The 22430-nt window shown below is 39.4% G+C and overlaps 2 protein-coding genes across 4 annotated transcripts in view; both read left to right on the top strand.

Moving 5' to 3' along the window:
• The window catches only part of SOS2 (son of sevenless homolog 2 (Drosophila)), a 113200-nt gene extending 101149 nt beyond the window's left edge, over nucleotides 1–12051 (top strand). For both annotated transcript variants that reach the window (XM_011956908.1, XM_011956909.1), the window contains 2 exons: nucleotides 8488–8597; nucleotides 10326–12051. In XM_011956908.1, coding sequence (XP_011812298.1) covers nucleotides 8488–8597; nucleotides 10326–10835 — 620 coding nt within the window. In that variant the 3' untranslated portion in view covers nucleotides 10836–12051. The remainder of the gene's footprint in view (nucleotides 1–8487; nucleotides 8598–10325) is intronic.
• Nucleotides 12052–12417: 366 nt separating this feature from the next.
• VCPKMT (valosin containing protein lysine (K) methyltransferase) lies at nucleotides 12418–20528 on the top strand. 2 transcript variants are annotated; one of them, XM_011956906.1, is made up of 6 exons: nucleotides 12418–12884; nucleotides 12992–13102; nucleotides 13261–13333; nucleotides 14750–14869; nucleotides 16454–16558; nucleotides 19452–20528. In XM_011956906.1, exons 1-6 carry the CDS (start codon nucleotides 12619–12621, stop codon nucleotides 19464–19466), a joined length of 690 nt encoding a protein of 229 aa, XP_011812296.1. In that variant the 5' UTR covers nucleotides 12418–12618; the 3' UTR covers nucleotides 19467–20528. The 2 variants fall into 2 exon arrangements, with proteins under 2 accessions (XP_011812296.1, XP_011812297.1); XM_011956907.1 differs by lacking the exon at nucleotides 16454–16558.
• The last annotated feature ends 1902 nt before the right edge of the window (nucleotides 20529–22430 follow it).

Below are 22430 nucleotides of genomic sequence, written 5' to 3' on the forward strand. Positions count from 1 at the left end.
GCTTGAACCCAGGAGGCGGAGGTTGTGGTGAGCCGAGATCAGGCCACTGCACTCCAGCCTGGGCAATGGAGTGAGACTCCATCTCAAAAAAAAAAGGAATACCTAAAATATTGCTTGGCATAGAAGGAATAGTAATTTCATGTCAGTTGTCTTTCTTCCTTAACCTTTTCAAATCATTTTTCCCTGGGAATAATATACTAAATGTTTATCAGGTTCCCAGGATATCCTCAATCACTTATTTTTTTATATCATCTTATTTAATTAAAGCAGTATTTTTAGTACTAGTCTGTCATTCCTAATTATTTCATAACTTACAACTTTTAATGCTGTTAACTTTCTCTCTGTGGTCATTTGTTTAAAACAAAACCCAAAAATGAACACAAGCACCTTTGGGTATAATTCTCCCAATCTGGAGAACATCTGCTCCGAGCATAGTAAAATACATAGTAGCAAGGTTCCCTATCTTATGAGAAAAATAAGGTTAGTCTTTTAAATGTTTAATTTTATATTTAATTTTAGTTTAAAAAAATTTTATCTGGCCATGCAGTGGCTCATACCTGTAATCCCAGCACTTTGGGAGGCTGAGGCAGGAGGATCACTTGAGGCCAGGGCAACATAGGAATTCAAGACTAGCCTGGGCAACATAGCAAGACCCTGTCCTTCCTACTGAAAAAAATTTTTTATCAAAGTGACATATTAATAGAATTTAAAAGGGAAATAGCACTGAAACACTTAAAATGAAATTAACAATGGTTCTGTACCTCAAGTCTCCCCACTCCTTTTCTCCAAGGACACTTCCACATTTCTAAATTATGTTTTTATATTCTCTCTTGAGTCATTAATTTTAGACAATGTTTACTGATCTCCTGTTATGGTGGATGAGAATTTCATGCTCTACCCTGTCTATACTTACCACATTTGGGGCAAGTAGTATTCACTGCTATGCTTCCTTTCTTGTATAGCTCTGTTTCCTGGAGTTAATAATTGCCTTAATGTTTAGGTTTGTTTGTGTGTTTGTTTAGGTTTGTTTGTATGTTTGTTTAGCACCTTTCCACGCCCTTTCATAGCAGTTTTCCATAAAGTCAGGCCAATCAGGGAACCTAACAGGGTTCTCCCTTTTCTTTCCCTTTCCCTTCTTTCTTTCCTGGAATCTTCCGTCCTGGTGCCTTTTTGTACCCCTGCTCCAGTTTGGACTAGTTGCTACTCAGGTATTGACCCTGCTGTCATCCTAGAACTTTCTTCCATTGTCATCCTAGAAGTTCCCTTTGCCTCCCTCCTGTGTTGGATCCTTGCTTTTTGATTCCTCATCTTCTTTCTTGATATGCTCCCTGATTTTGATAGGAGTAGCTCCTTTAGTAGCTACGTGAGAAAAGATAATACATAAGACCTAAACTTTTTAAGTTCTTGCGTATATGGAAACCTATTACACCTTTTTTTGTTTGTTTTATTTTGTGGAAGCCTATTATACGTTTAATTGTTAATAGTTTAGCTGGATATAGAATGTAAAAAGTAATTTGACTCAGAATCTTGAAGGCATTTTCCTCCACGGTCTTCTATCTTTTATAATTCCTGCTGAAAAGTCTAATACTATTCATTTATTCACTCAGTACATAATTTTTAAATGCCTGATATGTGCAGGCACTATTCTAGGTGTGAGAGTGATAGCAGTGAATGAAATAGACAAATATCTTTCTCTCAATGACCCTACAGTTTCAACCTTTTTTTTTTTTTTCTAATACCTAGAGCATACCTACAGTAGCAAAGGGACCCAAATATACAGAGCCTGAAATGAAATAGAAGTTTATTCCTCACAATAGCCAGACCAAGTAGGAAACTCTGCTCCACTGGGTTTTCCAGCTAAGCAGGGCAATTCAGAATTCTCAAGATATGACTTCCATCTCTGTCTTGAGTACCTGCTGTAGTTGTTACCATTTTTTGGCTAGCAGGAAGATGGAGGGCAAGGAGCTTTGTTACAAAAGCATGATCTGGGCCAGGTGCGGTGGCTCACACCTGTAATCCCAGCGCTTTGGGAGGCCGAGGCGGACAGATCACCTGAAGTCAGGAGTTCGAGACCAGCCTGACCAACATGGTGAAATGCCATCTCTACTAAAAATACAAAAATTAGCTGGACATAGTGGCATGCACCTGTAGTCCCAGCTACTCAGGAGGCTGAGACAGGATAATTGCTTGAACCAGGGAGGTGGAGGTTTCAGTGGTCAAAAATCATGTCATTGCATTCCAGCCTGGGGCGACAGAGAGACTCCGTCTCAAAAAAAGAAAAAAAAACAAGATCTGGGAGTTGCATATATCACTTTTGCTGTCTTCCTAAAACTTAGTCATGCAGACCTTCTTAGCTACAAAGGAGGCTAAGAAATGTCTCTAACTCGGAAGCCATTAGCCTTGCCAAAATTCGTGGGATCCTGTTACTAAAAGGAAAAAGGGAAACGTGTACTGGGAAGCAGTAGGCTCTGCCACAATATGTTGAAGAAACTTTTAAGGCATTCTCTTTATTATTAATAATGTACAGCTTCACAGTGAACTGCTTTGATGTGGGTTTTTTTTTTTTTTCATTTTGCCATCTACTTAATGAGCCCTTTAAATTTAGAGATTCGAGTATTTGATTTCCAGAAAATGTTTCCTATTGCTTTGGTAATAATTTTTCCCCCAGCATATTCTCTGACTCCTTTTGTGGAGCTCCTTTTTCTTATTCTCATACATCCTAGATTGGTCCTCCAATTTTCTTGTCTTTTATCACCTCTTGTCCATCTCTTTGTCTTCTTGTTCTGTTTTCTGGAACATTTCCTCACTTTATTTTTGAGCTCTTCTACTTATTTTTTTCATCTGTCATAATTTTGAATTTCTAAGAATTCTCAGTTCCCTCTAATCATGCCTTTTTTTAATAGCATCCTATTCTAATTTCATGGATGCACTGTCTTCTCCTATCTCTCTTAGGATAATTATAGTATTTTTAAATTTTATTTTTAATTGACAGATAATTGTATATGTTTATAGGGTACAATCTGATGTTTGATACATGTATACGTTGTGGAATGATCAAATCAGCTAAGTCTCATATCCAGTGGCTGGACAGGGTTGTACCGGGAAAGGGGAGACTTTGGTCAATGGATGCAAAGTTTCAGTGACTATAGTTAATACTAATACATATTTCTGAATAGATAAAAGAGAAGATTTTAAATGTTCTCACCACAAAGAAATGATGAATATTTGAGATGACGGGTAATTATATTATTTTTGAAAAAAAAAATTGTTTTGTTTCTGGTGTCTCTTTTCTGACCTTCTTTCTTGTATTAGTTGTAGTCTCTTGTCTTTCATATTGGAGGCTTTCCTTTCTTGTCTAGTAGTATTTCTGTTCATATTTTCGAATGAGGGGGAAACTGATGGGAAGTGCTATATCTATATCCATGGGCACTTATTGACTTGTGGGTTTCACTCTAGAATGATGGAATGATAACTTTTTACTTAGGAAATCCCCAAATGTTAGAATCTATAGGCATTTTCTCTAGGAATGTTTAGTTTCTCTAAAGAAGGATCTTTGAATCTTCTGCCTGGGGCAGTCTCGCCATGTAGTATGGATATCTGTGTTTTCAGCTCAGACTAGTATCCCAAGTCTGGGGTTTAGATTCTCTGGAGAATAAAACTGCCAGTCTCCTACAGAGGTGGGAATGAGGTCATTGCCTGACCTTACTAGGTAAGGGAGAGGAGAATGGGGTTCTAACTGCCCCTTATCCAGACTTAACCTTTAAGTCTTCTGTTTTCATGCCCGTGCCTTCCTTTGTACCAAATGCCTTTAGCTCCTGAATCCTTATTTGGTTCTGTGGGGCCAGATTTGCTGCTGTTTGTCAGTATTACTCTCTGCAGACATTTGGGTTTCATCTTCCTCCATCTGTCTCCATATATATTATAATCTACCTTCATGAATTAAAGCTTCAGCTTCATGTATTTCCTGGCTTTATTGAAGTTTATTGATATTTCTTATTTTTCTTGTTGTTCTGTGTTGGAGATGTCATTACACTGTCTATTAGTTTCTTAATACTGCCATAACAAAGCACCACAAACTGAGTAGCTTAAAAGAGCAAAAATGTATTGTCCCACAGTTCTGAAGGCCAGAAATCCAAAATCAAGATGTTGGCAGGGCCATGTTGACTCTGAAACTTGGAGAAGAGAATCCTTCCTTGCTTCTTCTAGCTTCTGGCATTTGCTGGCAATCCTTGGCATCTCCTGATTTGTAGATGCATCACTTCAATCTTTGCCTCCATTGTCATATGGCTGTCTTGTCGCAGTATGTTTCTTTATTTCTTCTCCTCTTCTTAAAAAAAACACTGGTCATGTCATACTGCATTTGGACCCATTTTAATGACCTCATCCTAACTTCATTACATCTGCAAAATCTATATTCCAAATAAGGTCACAATTATAGGTACTAGGTTATGGGACTTCATCATATCTTTTGGGGGAACACAGTTGAACCCATAACACTGCCATTGTAGAAGTAAGAATTCTGGATGTTATTTGGAATGACAGTAAAATACATTTTCCATATAAGAAAATTTTACATTTTGAAATTTAACAGAAAATTGAGAATAACTGCATAAATTCTGAATATTCTAAAATAAATCCCCAAAGAAAGAAATAAAATATTTATAGTAAGTGTGAAAAGTACTCAGTCGAAATGAGAAAAAAGGCAAGACTCCATTCACAATGAAGATGGGTACTTCACATCAAAGGAAGTATATCTTGTAAGGAACATAGATAATTATAGATAGTTCAGCATCATTAGAAATCCGAAGAATTTTACACAATAGTGAGTTGCCATTTTAGTCTTTTTAATTAATGTGTTTTTTCATTTGTTTGTTTTTGTTTGTTTGTTTTTTATTGTGAGCAAGCCTATGGTAAAAGGTACATTACTTATCCCCATGTAAACTGGTATATTAGTATAACCCTTTTGGAAAGCAATCTGAATACAACATATCAAACCATAAAGATGTTCACACCCTCTGATGTTACTGATTCAGCAGATAATTGAATACTTAGTTTGTACCAGCTACTCTGCTAAGCACAAGAGATTCGGTGGCAAACAAGAAAGACAAAGCTTCTGCCTTTATTTATACAAAATACCCAATAAATTTTTGGAAAAAGTCACATGCATGAAGATTCATCCCATTCTCTTGTCTTTTCTTCCACTTCACTTGTTGCTCCTTGGTCTCTCTTGCTGGTTCCTCCTCACCTTCCCAAACTGTTGACATTGGAAGGCCTTAGGACTCAGTTTCTGGACCTCTTCTCACTCACTTGGTTGTTCAGCCTTGTATCATTTACATGATGATAATTCCCAAGTTTTTATCTCTAGCCAGAACCTCTCTTCTGACTTCTAGACTCATATATTTAATGACCCATTTAACATCTCCAGTTGGATATCTTTATAGGAATCTCAAACTTAACCTCTCTGAAACTGAGCTTCTTATTATCCGCTCCAAAGTTGTTCCTCTCACTGCATCCTCATCTCAATTCTAATTACAAGCATCCAGTTCCTTAGGCTAAAAATACTATAATAGAAGTATCTTTTACTTCCCTCTCTTTCTCACACCCCAAATGTGACCTATCAACAAATCTTGACTACTCTCAAAATATATCCAGAATCTAACAATTTTTCACCATCTCCACTGCTGCCACCCTGGTCCAAGCCACCATAACTTTTACCTTGTTTATTACAGTAAGCATCCTAACTTCTTATCTTCTCCACTTTAGTATGTTTTTAGTATAGCATGCGGCGGCTCACCCCTGTAATCCCAGCACTTTGGGAGGCTGAGGTGGGTGATCACCTGAGGTTGGGAGTTCGAGACCAGCCTGGCCAACATGGTGAAACCCTGTCTCTACTAACAATACAAAAATTAGCTGGGCCTGGTTGCAGGCGCCTGTAATCCCAGCTACTCGGGAGGCTGAAGCAGGAGAATGCTTGAACCCCAGAGGCAGAGGTTGCAGTGAGCCGAGATCACACCATTGCTCTCCAGCCTGGGCGACAAGAGTGAAACTCCATCTCAAAAAAAAAAAAAAAAAAAAAAAGCCCTCTGGTGGCTCTCCATCTCACTCAGAGTGAAAGCCAGTTCCTTTAAAGAACCCACAGGCTCTACACAGTTTGGGTTTGTTTGATCTGTCAGACCTCATCACTTATTTTCCCCCTTCAGTCAGTCTGCCTTAACATAATAGACACATTATTGCATCAATGCTTTGCTCTTGCCATTCCTGCTACTTATAATACTCTTCAGCCATTTGGCCTCACAGCCTGCTCCCTTACCACCTTCAGGTTGTGTTACTTTAGTGAAGCCTTCCCTAATCACCCTATTTATATTGCTTCCCTCACACCTCTTTCTATACCCCTTTCCAACCAAATACTTCTTCTCATAATTTATAGGCATTATACTTGTACTTATCTTTCCCTAACCTAGATTAGAAGTTCCATAAGGACATGAATTTTTGCATTTTGTTCACGGTTATATTGCTAGTGCTTCAGACAGTGCATGACAGTATTAGCAGGTGCCCAATAACTGTTGAATGAATGAATGGCAGAAAATTAGAATTAACTTAGATAGATAACTAACATTATAGAAATTGTTTAGTAAATTCTACTATATTCACCAGTTTGGAATAACTGCAGGCACTAAAAAAGTTCATAAAAACTGTAGTTTTGTAGGGAAATGCTCTTGACAGAAAATTAAATTGCATTCACACTTCAGCAAGGGTTATTGATTGCCTACTATGGAGAAATATACTAGTTAAGTGGTGACTGTAGAATCAGACCCAGATTCAAAACTCTCATAGCTTTCCCATCATTCACATATCATCTGCTTCCATGAGTGTGTGCGTCTGTTACCACCTAAGACTGGCTTAAACAATAAGAAAACACTCAGACATACTTGGAAGCCTAGAGGAAGGCTGCTTTAAGACTGGTTGATTCAGTCACTCGATGATGTAACTAAAGACCAGGGTTCTTTTTGACTCTTCATTGTTTTGTCCAGATTATCAGCTTGATCTAAAGTTGTTTTCCCTCAAAATCATAACTGGCAAGAGCAGTAAAGGTTGTGTGTTTCTTTGTTCAGTCAAATTATATATAGAGAGAAGTACAGACAAGACAGTATGGCAATGCTTTTCCAAAAAAGAGCAAGGAACTTCCTTTCCATTAGCCCCCAGAAAATCTCCTTTTAAATTTCACTGGTCTGAATTAGGTCACATGCCTACAGTTAAACTCATCACTCTGGCTAAAGGAATGGGATTACTCTGATTGATTTATACGAATTAGGCCCCATCCCTGGAGCTAAGGGGTCAGGTTCGCTTTCCCTAAAAAAATGGCTACTTGCATGAAAGAGAGGTAGATAAAAATCTGATCATGTTAAGAAAGTGAGTCCCATGCCTACTCCTTGGCTTGAATTGGGGTGCCCTGGGCAGGACTGGCCAACTAAACCAAATGGGACAGATGTACCACCACCGAGAGGAGTTCTCCCAAAGACCAGACAAACAATGCTGGCAGGTCTGAGGAACATCCTCTGCCTAACCTCCCCTCACCATCTGCCAACCTCATAAGCATACCTTTTGTATCAGCTGTTTCCCCCTGAGCCAACAGGATGCCCTTCCCCCCCGCCCCCAGAGGTAACTGCAGAGCCACATGATCGGGATAGCAGTTTTTGACACAGAATAATTAGTTTGACATATCTACTTGGATGTCTCATAAGCAGTTCAGTTAGAGTGTTTAAGGTTAAACTCATCAACTTCTTTCCCAGTTAGCTCCTGTGTGCCCGATCTCAGTATAATGACAAATACGACATAGTTACTGCCTTTGTAACAACAGTGTGAATATAGAGAGATCAAATGGGAAGTTGAACTATAGAAAAAGTAAAAATGAAGATAGTAATTATTATATGTCTGGTTGATCTGTTTAGGAGTATTTTCCTGTCATTTATCATTTTGTAAATGTCCTTTAATGTGGTTATATAACGTGTACATTATCAATGAGAGACTTGCAAAGACAAAGAGTTATGTGATATAACACTACCTTATGGGCTCCTATATGGAGGGTTTTATTACCTGTGTGGTGATGTGCCCAATCGTAGCTGCTTCAAAAATATATGGTCTCGGATTAGGATGGTCTTTCTTTAGAAGTTACTATAGTATATTTAGACATGTTTTGATTTGTGAAAGACTTTTCAGGGAGCAGAATCTCATTAATCATAATTAAATAGTATACCTTCATTTAGCTAAAGTACTCATCATGCCCCAGGCACTGTGGTAGGTGCTAGAGATACAGAAATAAATACATACTGCCCTCAGAAAGCTTACAGTTTAATGGGGAAGATAGATAAACCAATAGTTGATAGTCTGCCAAATGCCATAGTAGAAGCATCGTCCACAAGCTGTGATAAAGGTTTATCTTATAATTATACTGTGAATTGTGGTTAAACTAGTCTTTTTCTCCCCCAGAGTCTTTCTTTAGTTCATGTGGTAGTTTACATAAACTAAGTGAAGAGCCCCTGATTCCTCCTCCTCTTCCTCCTCGAAAAAAGTTTGATCATGATGCTTCAAATTCTAAGGTAATCAACAGGACTTTACTCCAACTTATTCAAAGTTGTGAATCTTCAAAATAATGCCCAGTATTATAAAGAGTCTGTGAATTATACTTTGGCTACCATTTATGGTTTTTCAACATTTGGGTTGTTATATTTGAAAAATACTTTTAGTTGTTTAATCCTTATAAAAACCTTTTCTAAATAAGAGGCTGGGCCAGGCGCGGTGTCTCATGCCTGTAATCCTAGCACTTTGGGAGGATGAGGCGGGTAGATCACCTGAGATCAGGAGTTCGAGAGCAGCCTGGTCAACATGATGAAACCCCATCTCTACTAAAAATACAAAAAATTAGCTGGGTGTGGTGGCAGGTGCCTCTGATTCCAGCTACTGGGGAGGCTGAGGCAGAAGAAACACTTGAACCTGGGAGGTGGAAGTTGCAGTGAGCCAGGATTGTGCCACTGCACTCCAGCCTGGGCAACAATTGCAAAACTCTGTCTCAAAAAAAAAAAAAACTGGTTGGGAGGCTGAGGCAGGCAGATCACCTGAAGTCAGGAGTTCAAGACCAGCCTTAGCCAATATGGTGAAACCCTGTCTCTACTAAAAATACAAAAATTAGCCGGACATGGTGGTGGGCACCTGTAATCCCAGCTACTTCAAGAGGCTAAGGCAGGAGAATCACTTGAACCTGGGAGGTGGAGGTAGGTTGCAGTGAGCTAAGATCGCACCATAGCACTCCAGCCTAGGCGACAGAACAAGACTCCGTCTCAAAAACTAAAAATGAAAAAGAGGCTGGAAGTACATTTTCTTTCTGGTACAGGTGGAAAAAAACTTTAGTAGTATTCCAAGCATTCTTCAAACTTTAAACTAATGCTTCTCAAAATTTTAAGGGTGCATTAGAATTACCTAAAAGGCTTGGTAAAATCAGATTGTGGAGCCCCACCTCCAGAGTTTCTGATTCAGTAGGTCTAGGATGGGGCCCAAGAATTTGCTTTTCTTTTTTTTTTTTTTTTTGAAGCGGAGTCTCGCTCTGTCGCCCGGACTGGAGTGCAGTGGCCGGATCTCAGCTCACTGCAAGCTCCGCTTCCTGGATTTACACCATTCTCCTGCCTCAGCCTCCCGAGTAGCTGGGACTACAGGCGCCCGCCACCTCGCCCGGCTAGTTTTTGTATTTTTAGTAGAGACGGGGTTTCACCGTGTTAGCCAGGATGGTCTCGATCTCCTGACCTCGTGATCCGCCCGTCTCGGCCTCCCAAAGTGCTGGGATTACAGGCTTGAGCCACCGCGCCCGGCCGAATTTGCTTTTCTAACAAGTTCCCTACTGGTACTGATGCTGTTGGTCCCTGGATCACACTTTGAGATCTACTGCTCTAAGCCTCATTGAAGAAAGGAGCAGTAGATGCCCAGTAAGCAGAAGCTAGACATTAAAATCCTCTTAACATCATGTCCTTTCATGTCTATAAAGCAATAGTCATTTACCTATTATTATAATTAAAATACATAAATTTCTGAAATGTATACACAAAGCAAGATAAAGAGTTATGTTCTAAGACTTAAATTAAAACATCTCATATATAAAAATATTAAACCCAGCCCTGAATTAAACTAGGAGCACTCATAATCTGATAATTAACTCAGATTAGTTTATTTAGAGCCTCTGAATTTAACTTGATACATAAGAATTTTTCAGACTTAAAATTTTTTTAAATTTTTCAGGAGAATAGAGGTATAATTTATTTATTTTTTTTTTTTTTGAGGGAAATATGAAATCTGATGATGATCCTCCTGCTATTCCACCGAGACAGCCTCCTCCTCCCAAGGTAAAACCCAGAGTTCCTGTTCCTACTGGTGCATTTGATGGGCCTCTGCATAGTCCACCTCCACCACCACCAAGAGATCCTCTTCCTGATACCCCTCCACCGGTTCCCCTTCGGCCTCCAGAACACTTTATAAACTGTCCATTTAATCTTCAGCCACCTCCACTGGGGCATCTTCACAGAGATTCAGACTGGCTCAGAGACATTAGTACGTGTCCAAATTCGCCAAGCACTCCTCCTAGCACACCCTCTCCAAGGGTACCACGTCGATGCTATGTGCTCAGTTCTAGTCAGAATAATCTTGCTCATCCTCCAGCTCCCCCTGTTCCACCAAGGCAGAATTCAAGCCCTCATCTGCCAAAACTGCCACCAAAGACTTACAAACGGGAGCTTTCGCACCCCCCATTGTACAGACTGCCTTTGCTAGAAAATGCAGAAACTCCCCAATGACCTTAGCCATATGTAGTCATTGACACTGGAATGGTATTTGTAAAGTTTTTTTTTTAATTTATTCAAAAAAAGACATAGTATTTTAGTACTTTTTACAAATAATGCTCTTACAAAAATGCTACTGATCAAATAAGCTTTTAAGAATTGGAAAAATAAAAATACAAAAGTCCTTCACCATTATCCTCAGGTGATCAGTAGCATTGCCTTGTCTTGGATCCTCAGTGCTGCCAAAAGGCCAGTATAAAGAATTTATATTTGCACTGTAAACTCTGTAAAAATATGGTTTAAAGTGACATGATTGCACTGAAAAGGGATAGTGCTTTTGTGAAATTTTTCAAATTTGAGTAATAGATGCCTTTTTAAGGCAGTGAATTTACACAAATATGGGAGGGGTATATGGTGTTACTGATTTTTAAACCTCTTTGACCATCTGCTAGTTTTTACTTCTAGTTTTTACATCTAGGAGAATTATGAATAACACCAACTGTTCTTAAACTCTTTAATTCCATGTCTTAAATGCCGGTATTTGCTGCTGAAGACAAAAATGAAAAGTAGGATGAAAATAATAGAATGGCACTGTAAGTGTTTATTATTTTGTCAAAATGTAATCAAAGACTACATAACCCAATGATGGAGGTAAAAAGGGCATGTATCTCATTCAGATGTGCCTTTTGTTTTTGCAGACTATGGTGTCTTTAGCTAATGAATTGCCTATTGTTATGGAAAACAGTTAATATGCCATGTATGTACAGTTTTGTTTATATTGTATATTTAAAGATACTGCTAATAACCTATATAAATTTAAGTGACTTGAGGCCTATAATACAATCTGCTACTTTAGTAATTCATAAATTCAAAAAAAATTCTATGGCATAGGAACCAACTGCCTTGCCTTCAACACCTAGTAACTTTCTCTATAAATCTTGTGTTAACTGAAATTTTTTTTAAATATATTTTTTAGATTGGTAATATTTAAACCAGCAAATACTTAAAGCTTTATTAAATATTTTAATCAGATAAATGAGTAAAACTTTTATTTGCCATTTGGATGCCTTTGTTCAAAGTGATAAAGAGTGTTTTGCTGATAGTGCTGTAGCAGCAGTTGTAAAGTAGCCAAAAGCCACGTTGTTTATTTACTGGTCTGTGGCCTTTTACTGTGCTTTGTATCAGAGTTCTTAACAAGATTAATAAATCACCCCAGTCTTAATTTTTAAAAGACTTTTAAAATATGTGTTTTCATTATAAGGAACAAAGGGGGAGATTGTTAAGTCCTGTAGAGACACACACACACACACACATTTTTCTTTAATGTTAAATGTGAGCTGCAGGCTTCTAGCAACCACTTTTATGAATTCATACAAAAAACTAGGAGCATACTAGGAACTTGAAAAGGAAGATTGTAAGATTATAGCCATCTTTCGTAGGATCTTGAAAGCTGCTTGCATTAAAGCCTTGTAACTACTCTGTAAATCAAGTCTCCAACTAGGTAAAGTCTGAGGTTGGCTTTGTTTTTTAAAGAGCAGATTATAATAGTAGTTTTGTCTAGAAAAGTGATTTAAACAGCCTCTTCGTTAAGCCAAACGTGTGATTTAGAGTAGCTGGGGGGCTGCCAAACGCGTCGGGAAAGGCGGGGCCCCACATTCGGCCCCGCCCAGGTAACGCTTTGTTAACTCACGCGCGCTGCGGCGTCAACTCAGCCGCGGGGAGGGGGCGGAGCCGCAGGGCGGGGCGGCGCGCGTTGATGTGACCTGCCTGCGCGCGCCGCTTTCTGTCGGCTGCTGTGATGGCGGCTACGCCGGAGTCCTCGTTGGAGGACCCACTGCGGAGCTTTGTGCGCGTTTTGGAGAAGCGGGATGGTACGGTGCTACGACTACAGCAGTATGGCTCCGGCGGCGTGGGTTGCGTTGTTTGGGACGCTGCCATTGTCCTTTCTAAATACCTGGAAACGCCCGAGTTTTCTGGCGACGGGGCCCACGCGCTGAGCCGGCGGTCGGTGCTGGAGCTGGGTTCGGGTACCGGGGCCGTGGGGCTCATGGCCGCTACCCTCGGGTAAGAGCTGGCTGGCGGGAGGGATGCGGGGGCACCTTCTTGCTGGGGAAATCCGGATTACAGGTTTTCACCCCTGTGCCTGCACCTCAGTCGACGTTATTTTATAGGGCTGATGTTGTAGTCACCGATCTTGAGGAATTGCAAGACTTGCTGAAGATGAATATTAATATGAACAAGCATCTTGTCACTGGTTCTGTTCAAGCCAAGGTACTGAAATGGTTTGTATGGCCTTTCAGCTTGTTTTAAGATATCGATTTGTAGTTTATTTTAAATTGCGTTTCATTGAAAGGATGGAAGGGGACTTTCCGGTTCTTTATAAAACGAGTATTTTGAATTATTAAAACAACAATTGAAATATTTGTTTGACATTTTTAAGGGGGGAAGAAATAGAAGGCTTTCCTTCTCCACCCGACTATATACTGATGGCCGACTGCATATACTATGAAGAGGTGAGTATTCATTGAGTGAAATATCTTCATTTAGAAGATGAACCATACTTCATGAATTCTGAAACACACGTTTTTTCACATTTTAACATGTGAAGGGATGTTGCCTAATAGTTGATGCAGTAAAGAAAAGATAAAAGTCACCACGGACCATTTGTATATATGCTCATCATTAACATACCGGCCTGGTGAAGCATGTTGAGAAAAGTGTTACATGCATTTTACTAGCGGCTTCTGTAAAAATTTTAAAGGATTTTGTCAATTGGATGTTATGAAAAGCCAAAATCGTCTCTTTTTCCCTTGGTTGTTACCACGGAACATGTTAACCATGACATTGAGAATTAAGTTGTAAATAATTCATTGTTCTTTGCTTTAAGTATCAGTTTGGGCCGGGCGCGGTGGTTCACCCCCGTAATCCCAGCACTTGGGAGGCCAAGGCGGGTGGGTCACCTGAGGTCGGAAGTTCTAGACCAGCCTGGCCAAAATGGCAAAACCCCGTCTCTACTAAAAATACAAAATTAGCCTGGCGTGGTGGTGCATGCGTGTAATCCCAGCTATTTGGGAGGCTGAGGCAGGAGAATCGCTTGAACTCGGGAGGGGGAGGTTGCAGTGAGCTGAGATCGCACCATTGCATTCCAGCCTGGGCAACAAGAGCGGAACTCTGTCTCAAAAAAAAAAAAAAAAAAGTGCATCAGTTTGTATAGTGTTGTGGGCATCAGTTATTTTAAAAATAATTAGCATTGAACCAAGTTAGGGTCAGATTTAACTTTTGTAGGGTAAATAGTTGATTATTTAAATCTCAAATTAAATTACATAAAATTAAACTCTTGAGTAAAGTTGACTACATTTGTTTTTCCTTGAGAACTCCAAAATGCAGTTGTCTGAACCCTTTTTCTGGAAACCGAAATCAGCACATGGTTTAGTTAAGAGGAGCTAACCCAATCGTTAGTTACAGAGGGGTTTTTGTTTGTTTTAAGATAAGGGTCTTGCTCTGTCACACATGTTGTAATGCGGTGGAGTGATCATAGCTCACTGTAACCTCGAGCCCCTGAGACTCAAGTAATCCTCCCATTCAGCCTCCTCAATAGCTAGGACTATAGGTGTGCACCAGCATGCTGGCTGATTTTTCAACTTTTTGTAAGGTGTGTGTGGAGGTGGGGTGTCTCTAGCTGTATTCTCCAGGCTGGTCTTGAACTTCTGGTTTCAAGCGATCTTTCATCTCTGCCCTCCAAAGTGTTGATATTAGAGGTGTGAGCCACCACACCTGCCTAGAGCTTTAATTACATGTACTTTGTTGGATTGATTCAAAGATGGATAAATTGTAGGGGAGCTATAAATATCCCTCTACCTCCTCAACCCACTGTTAGAGTAGAAAAAATTTTTAAATCATAAACAAAAAGTATATTCTTTTTTAAACAGTCTTTGGAGCCATTGCTGAAAACTCTAAAAGATATCAGTGGATTTGAAACTTGTATTATATGTTGTTATGAACAACGAACAATGGGAAAAAATCCAGAAATTGAGAAAAAATATTTTGAGGTAAGTATTAAGTGCTCTATTATCTTTGTAGTGATTTCCCTTCAGGGAGGCGGTATGTGACTCTTCAAGTATTTTATGGTAATTTTGGGTGGGGAAAACATTGTTTGTGTGAAGCTGAGAAAAGGATCTTCACAGCCCATGATTCTGCAGAGCTCCCCTTTTTCATCTTTTCCTTTATTTCATTTCTAATTAGTTGATCTATGGCTACAGAAGAATGTTAAATAATACTGGTGCCACTCCTTTTTAAGAACAGTATTCAGTGTTTATTCCACATGATGCTGCCTTTGGGGAACATGTTAATGATGTATGTATTACCTTTGGAGAATATGTGATAGAAATGTGCAGGTGATAAGTTGGTTTTTTTTGTTTGTTTTTGTTTTGAGACAGGGTTTCACCCTATAGCCCATGCCGGAGTACAGTGGTATAGTCAGGGCTCACTACATCCTCAACCTCCTGGGCTCAAGTGATCCTTCTGCCTCAGCCCCCACAAGTAACTGGGACAAAAGGCATGTATCACCACATCCGACTAACTTTTTGTATTTTTTTGTAGAGATGGGGTTTTCCCCTGTTGCCAAGTGATAAGTTTTTACTTCTGTGTTTTTGTCTACATATTTATGAATCCTCCAACCTAGATACCTATCTATTTTTAGGGTCTTTTTTTTTCTTTAACTTTTTGTTCTGAAGTAGTTAGAAAAGACTTACAGGAAGTTGCAAATATAGTATATAGGGTTTTATGTATCTGCAACCCTTCTTCCCCTAGTGATAACCCAAACCCTTTTTATGGACACAAATCTATCACATTGTGAGTAGATTTCTATCTACTGTCAGATTGTGAGTACGCTTTTGAGGGTACATCTATATAGGCCTGCAGTTTTGTCTGCTGAAAGGACTACTTTGGTTTAATGAGACAGCAGGTATATGACTGCCTCAGGTAACATACACTAAAATATTTTTTTTGTTTTCATGTTTTTCTTGAATATGAAAAATGCTCATGTTTTGAAATGATGCATAATGAAAATTTCGTACTGTTAAACAGCTTTTACTGATAAAGCATATGTAAAATGCATACCTATCAGTCAAATGCTGAGCTTAATTTTTCATGTGTATACACCCAAGTGACTATTACCAACATAAAGATAGAGGACATTTTCAGGATCTTGGAAGGTTTGCACACTGCCCTTTCCCAGGCAATACTCCTCAAAGGGTAACCACCGGCTGGACGCGGTGGCTCATGCCTGTAATCCCAGCGCTTTGGGAGTCTGAGACGGGCGGATCACGAGGTCAGGAGTTCGAGACCAGCCTGGCCAATATGGTGAAACCCTTTCTTTACAAAAAATACAAAAATTAGCTAGGTGTGGTGTTGCACTCCTGTAATCCCAGCTACTCAGGAGGCTGAGGCAGGAGAATCGCTTGAACCCAGGGAGGCGGAGGTTGCAGTGAGCCAAGATCGCACCACTGCACTCCAGCCTGGGTGACAGAGTGAGACTGTCTCAAAAAAAAAAAAAGATAACCACCATTCTGACTCCTGTCACCCACAGTTGAGTTCATATTACTGAATTTGAAGTATGTTTCTTAAATTTATAGCTCCTTCAGCTAGACTTTGACTTTGAAGAAATTCCTTTGGAAAAACATGATGAAGAGTATCGAAGTGAAGATATTCATATTATATACATCAGAAAGAAAAACTTGGTAAATAACATTCTCAGTTCTTCATTCTCCAAGGAGGTTTCATCAGCTGGACACTTATTTCAGGGCATATGTATAGTATGGTCATTGATTTTAATGTGGAGAAACAGCTATAATGATTCACTGGACTCAGGCACTAACTTTAGTGTCAAGGTAATTTAATCTATCTTGCCTTGGGTTTTTGCTCTAAAGCCAGGCTTTTTTTTTTTCTTTTTCCTTTTTTTGTTTTTTGTATTTTTTAAGTAGAGACATGTTTCACTGTGTTGCCTAGACTGGTGTCGAACTCCTGGGCTCAAGTGATCCGCCCACTTCGGCCTCCCAAAATTCTGGGATTACAGGCTTCAGCCACCATATGTGGCCAGGCTTCTCTTTTAAAGGCCTTTTCCAGCTTTTCCATAGGTGTAATTTGTATAGCTCAATAATTGGGTATAACCTCAAACAAGTGATTAGCTATTTATAAGTTTATTTTATCTCTGTGAGATTTTAAAATGCCAACTCTTACCTTTGTGAACTTTTCCTTATTAAAAATTTTTTACAGAAAATGAAATATAGCAAGGCAGATGAGTCCATAAAATATAAATGTACTCAATTAAGTAGAATGTATGTATCTTCCCCCTTCTTGGTGCATGTTTTACCTGGTATAATAATCACATTTTATGCAGGTTGCCTCAGTGACACCTAGGGTTTGAACCTGTAGGAAGAGGGAAGAATTGTACTTCTTCCTTTTTTTTTTTTTGAAACAGGGTCTCACTCCGTCATCCAGGCTGGAGTACAGCGGTGCAATCTTGGCTTGCTGCAACCTCTGCCTTGCAGGCTCAAGAAATGATCCTCCCACCTCAGCCTCCTGAGTACCTGGGACCATAGACATGCACCACCATGCCCAGCTAATTTTTGTATTTTTTTTGGGGGGGGGGGTTTGCCATGTTGTCCAGGCTAGTCTTGTACTCCTGGACTCGAGTGACCTGCCTGCCTCGACTTCCCAAATTGTTGGGATTACAGGTCTGAGCCACTGGACCTGGCCCTGTCATCTATTTTTGTATTCCCAGCACCTTTGATATATGTAACTAGTGTAAGGCAGGGAGATGATTACTTTTGTGAATTAAGGATGCTAGATTCAATAAGCCCATACTTTTTTCTATCATCTTTATGTTTGTGATAAAGTTTTCTGATTATATGAATTCTAGTCAAAACAAATAAAACTTAGTTTTAGGGAACCAGAAGTAGGTGTTAGGACTAAATCTAAGTAAAAAGGCAGCAGTGGGATTATTCAGATTAACATTTATGTGGCACGGTGCCAAAGATACAAAAACATTAAAACTTGTGCTTTAAGGGATCCAGTTTTAACTGAAGCTGTTGTGCAGTTTTAAAAGTAGAATTTTTTTGGAGGCATAAAGATTTTGTGTTTCCTGAATATAAAGGCTTTTTTTTTCTTTTTGGCAAAAAAAAAAAAAAAACACCTATTTTTTAGTTGATGTAATTCACATACCGTAAAATTCACGCTTTTAAGGTGTACAATTTGGTGGTTTTTAGTATATTCACATAGTTGTGTAAATCACCACTTTCTAATTTTAAACGATTTCGTCACCCCACAGAGAAGCCTCTTACCCATTAGCAGTCATTCCCTGTTACCTTTGTCCCCAGCTGCTGGCAACCACTAATCTCTCTATGGATTTGCCTATTCTGCACATCATATGTAACGAGTCACATACTATGTGGTCTCTTGTGCCTGTCTTCTTTCACTCAGCACGGTATTCTCAAGCCTCATCTACATTCTAGCACACATTAGCACTTAACTCCTTTTTGTGGCTGAATAATATTCCTTTATATGGCTATACCACACCTTATCCATCCATTGATGAGATGAATAATGCTGCTATGAACATTCATCTACAAATTTTTGTGTGAACGTTTTCAGACCTCTTGAATATTTTAGAGGAATTGCAAGGTTATATGGGACCTCTGTTTAACTTTTTGAAGACTTGCAAACTGTATTCCAAATCTACCATACCATTATACATTCTCATCAGCAGTGTATGAGGGTTCCAGTTTTCTCCACATTTTTACCAACATTTGTTAATTATACCCATCTCAATGGATATGAGATAGTCCCTAAACTGTGGTTTTCATTTCTCTAATGACTAATGATGTTGGGTATCTTTTCTGTATTTAGAAGACATGTTTGGCCCATTTTCAGATTGATTTATTTGTCTTTCTGCTTTTGAGTTGTGAGAGTTCTTTATATATTCTGAATACTAGACACTTACAGATGCATGATTTGTGAATATTTTCTCCCATTCTGTGGGTTGTCTTTTCATTTCCTTGATAGTGTGTCTTTTATTTTCTTAATTTATTATTTTCTTATTTTTCTTTTGAGACAGTCTTGCACTGTCACCCAGTCTGGAGTGCAGTGGCATGATTTTGGCTCAGTGCAACCTCTGCCTCCCAGGTTCAAGTGATTCTCCTGTGTGAGCCTCTCAAGTAGCTGGGACTACAGGCATGTGCCATGACGCCCAGCTAATTTTTTTGTGTTTTTAGTAGAGATTGGGTTTCACTATGTTGGCCAGGCTTGTGTCGAACTCCTGGCCTCAAGTGCTCTGCTGCCTCAGCCTCCCAAAGTGGTGGGATTACAGGTGTGAGCCATCACACCCGGCCTATGGTGTGTCTTTTGAAGCACAAGTATTTTAATTTTGATAATGTTCAATGCATCTGTACTTTCTTCAGTTGCTTGTTAGGTGTCAGCGAGGAACCATCTATAAACGTGCGTGGTTGTTCACTTGAATTGCACGTAACCACTGTTAGGGATACTAGGCATTATGAGGCATATTAGGCATTATTAAATATCCTGTAAATAGTTTGTGGTAAATCAATCTTTTAAGTTTCCTTTTTTTTCTTATAGAAATTTACATCATGAAGCCTTTAATCATTTTACCCAAGCCTCTAACAACCTGGGTAAACTAAAGATGTGAATACAGCATGGGAAGATTGTGTTCACAGATTTTTTTCTGGCACATCCTTAGAGAGCCGATGTATAAATGACGACCACAATGGGCTGCCTGCAATACGAAAAACGCCTGCTTACCTGCCTGCCTGCCAATGGCCCTGAATCTAGCTTAGGTTACTTAGTTCAGCATCAAGTTCTACTTAAAAGAAATGTTGGGAATCAGTTATTCAAATAAAAATTGGTTTTGAGGCGAGGCTAAAATCTGCCAAAAACAGTGAACCAGCATGATTGACTTGACCTTTTACAGGAAACTAGAGATAAATTTCTGAAGAGAACTGTCTACTATTACATAATAATGTTTTAAATTCAAACTAGTAAATTGTAGTTTGTCTCCAAAGTTTAACAGGTTTTCATTTTGTACATAATTATACAATATTTATCATTTGTATTTTCCACTTCATTTCTTTTAAAATATTGTTAATACTTAAATGTTCTTTTAAGAAAAACTGAGATACTGTCTTGTATACTTATATTAGCCAAAGTTTTCTTTTCCTCCACTACATACCTGTGTGATTTAATCAGTAAATTATATTGTAATGAGTTGCTAAGAAGACAAATCAGAAGATTGGAGGAACAAAAGATATCTTTACAGATTTTTCATTTGATAGTGGAATGAGAATAGAAAGACCAGTTTCAGGCTTATGCACTTACGTGGCTCATGCACTTTTCTTTATGTATATGTTCTGGGAAAATCTGGCTTAAAAATACTGGTATTAACTTGTTTATATGAAACAGTGAAAGGTTTTTGAATAACTACAAATGTAGTTCTATATGTATATACCAAATGAATTTTTGTTCTGTGTCTCTCTGTTTTATGTTATGAAGCCATTTGCTCATATACAATAATCTGTCAAGGACTTTAATCATATTTGTTCCAAAGAGTAGTAACCGGATAGAATTTTGGTATTTACAGGCATTGGTGCTAGATGGTACATTTTATGTTTTAAAATAAACATTGTTTTTGAGACCTTGTGACTTTGTGAATTTCAGAAATACCTTTGAAGAAAGTGAACATCTAAGCCGTTAACTGCTTTCCAGAAAGAGCAAAAGCAGTCCTATTTAGAGACATTAAGGATACAAGTCAAGAAATCAGTTCATTCTTTTCAGGTTTATTTCAATCTTAAAAGTTTCCATTGCTGATTTTTGGGGTTCCCCCCCAAAATACTTTGTTCATACTGCCCTTAGCATTTCATTAAGCAGTTTGCAAGGCAGTATAATCTAAATGTGTGGTGCTTTGTGAGGTACAGATAGTGCTAGCTGTTATTAATGATGTCTTAGGACAAATGACCACTTTTTAGCTTGTTTTATAACACTATGAAATTTGTAAAAATAAGTTTGACCTTGACTATAGTAGTCCACCCAGGTTACTTAAATAGTCTTTTCACCCTCCAATTTTTATGCCCTCCTGCTTTCTCTACTTTTTTTTTGAGACAGGGTTTTGTTCTGTTGCCCAGGCTGGAGTGCAGTAGTGGCACAGTGTTGCTTACTGCAACCTTCTCCTCCCAGGCTCCGGTGATCCTCCTACCTCAACCTCCTTAGTAACTGGAAATACAGGTGTGCCACCATGCCTGGCTAGCTTTGTTGTATTTTTTGTAGAGCCAGGGTTTCACTATGTTGCCCAGGCTGGTCTCAAACTCCTGGACCCAAGTGATCCACCCTCCTTAGCTCCCCAAAGTGCTGGGATTACTAGCCATGAGCCACTGTACCTGGCCCTCTTTTAATACACACTATCTGTGTGTCTTCGGCCTGAACTGCCCCCTTGATTTTACTTATATGAAAACCCAGCTCTTTTAGTTCAGAAAAATTAAACTTCACTCATTTCCTGGAGGAATTAGCCTGAAGTCAGCCTCTATGCAACTTTGCCAAAATCACACTCTTGCTTGACTTCCTTCCCCTTCCTGTTCGGCTATTCCCATTCCTTATCTTGATAAGTGTTTGCCTACATTCCTCTCTGTTTGCTTGTAGAGAACTCACCTAAGTACTGACTGTAGAGGAAATTTGTAATTGAAAGTCAAATAGGCCCCGCATGGTGGCTCGCGCCTATAATCCTAGTACTTTGGGAGGCCGAGGCGGGTAATCTCCTGAGGTCAGGAGTTGGAGACCAGCCTGGCCAACATAGTGAAACTGTCTCTACTAAAAATACAAAAATTAGCCGGGCATGGTGGCGTGCACTGTAATCCCAGCTACTTCGGAGGCTGAGGCAGGAGAATCGCTTGAACCCCAGAGTGGAGGCTGCAGTGAGCTGAGATGGAGCCACTGCACTCCAGCCTAGGTGACAGAAAGACTCCGTCTCAAAAAAAAAAAAAAAAGTCAAATAGGATATCTTTCCTGTTCTGGAATAAAGCCAAAACTGAAGTCGTAAGGTGCCAGTCCTCACATTCTAAGACCAGTGGTGGTTAGGCCCAGTGAATGCTATAGGGTTTAACTGAAGGCTGCCAGTTCAGAGAACATGCTCCATCACCAACCACTATTCCACACCAGTTGTAACTTGAAACCTCTCTGAGGTTGCATAGCTTTGCATTTTAATATGCCACAGTTTACAACCAAGGGTCCATGGATCATATGTTTGGTGAAGTTGGAAATGAAATTACTTCTTTGTTGTTTGTTTTGTTTTGTTTTGAAACAGACTGTCTCTGTCACCCAGGCTGGAGTGCAATGGTGCGATCTTGGCTCACTGCAACCTCCGCCTCCCGGGTTCAAGCGATTCTTCTGCCTCAGCCTCCGGAATAGCTGGGATTACAGGCACCTGCCACCACACCCAGCTGGGGAGCCCTGGAAGAGGTCTCCTCTTGGAGGAGTCCATTGTTAGGGAATGTAATTTAGTCTTTTGGGCTTTCAAATGTGGAGAGGTAACAGATTGTACCTGCACTCACA

The sequence above is a fragment of the Colobus angolensis genome, unplaced genomic scaffold, assembly GCF_000951035.1.
Source record: "Colobus angolensis palliatus isolate OR3802 unplaced genomic scaffold, Cang.pa_1.0 Scaffold428, whole genome shotgun sequence".
NCBI lineage: Eukaryota > Metazoa > Chordata > Mammalia > Primates > Cercopithecidae > Colobus > Colobus angolensis.

What these genes read in the sequence shown, in the direction of transcription:
- VCPKMT (XM_011956906.1), top strand. Translation starts at nt 12,619, where the DNA reads ATGGCGGCTACGCCGGAGTCCTCGTTGGAGGACCCACTGCGGAGCTTT. An exon ending in CAAGCCAAGGTACTGAAATG is followed by an intron (nt 13,103 to 13,260) that starts GTTTGTATGGCC and finishes GACATTTTTAAG; the next exon opens with GGGGGAAGAAATAGAAGGCT. An exon ending in ACTGCATATACTATGAAGAG is followed by an intron (nt 13,334 to 14,749) that starts GTGAGTATTCAT and finishes TTTTTTAAACAG; the next exon opens with TCTTTGGAGCCATTGCTGAA.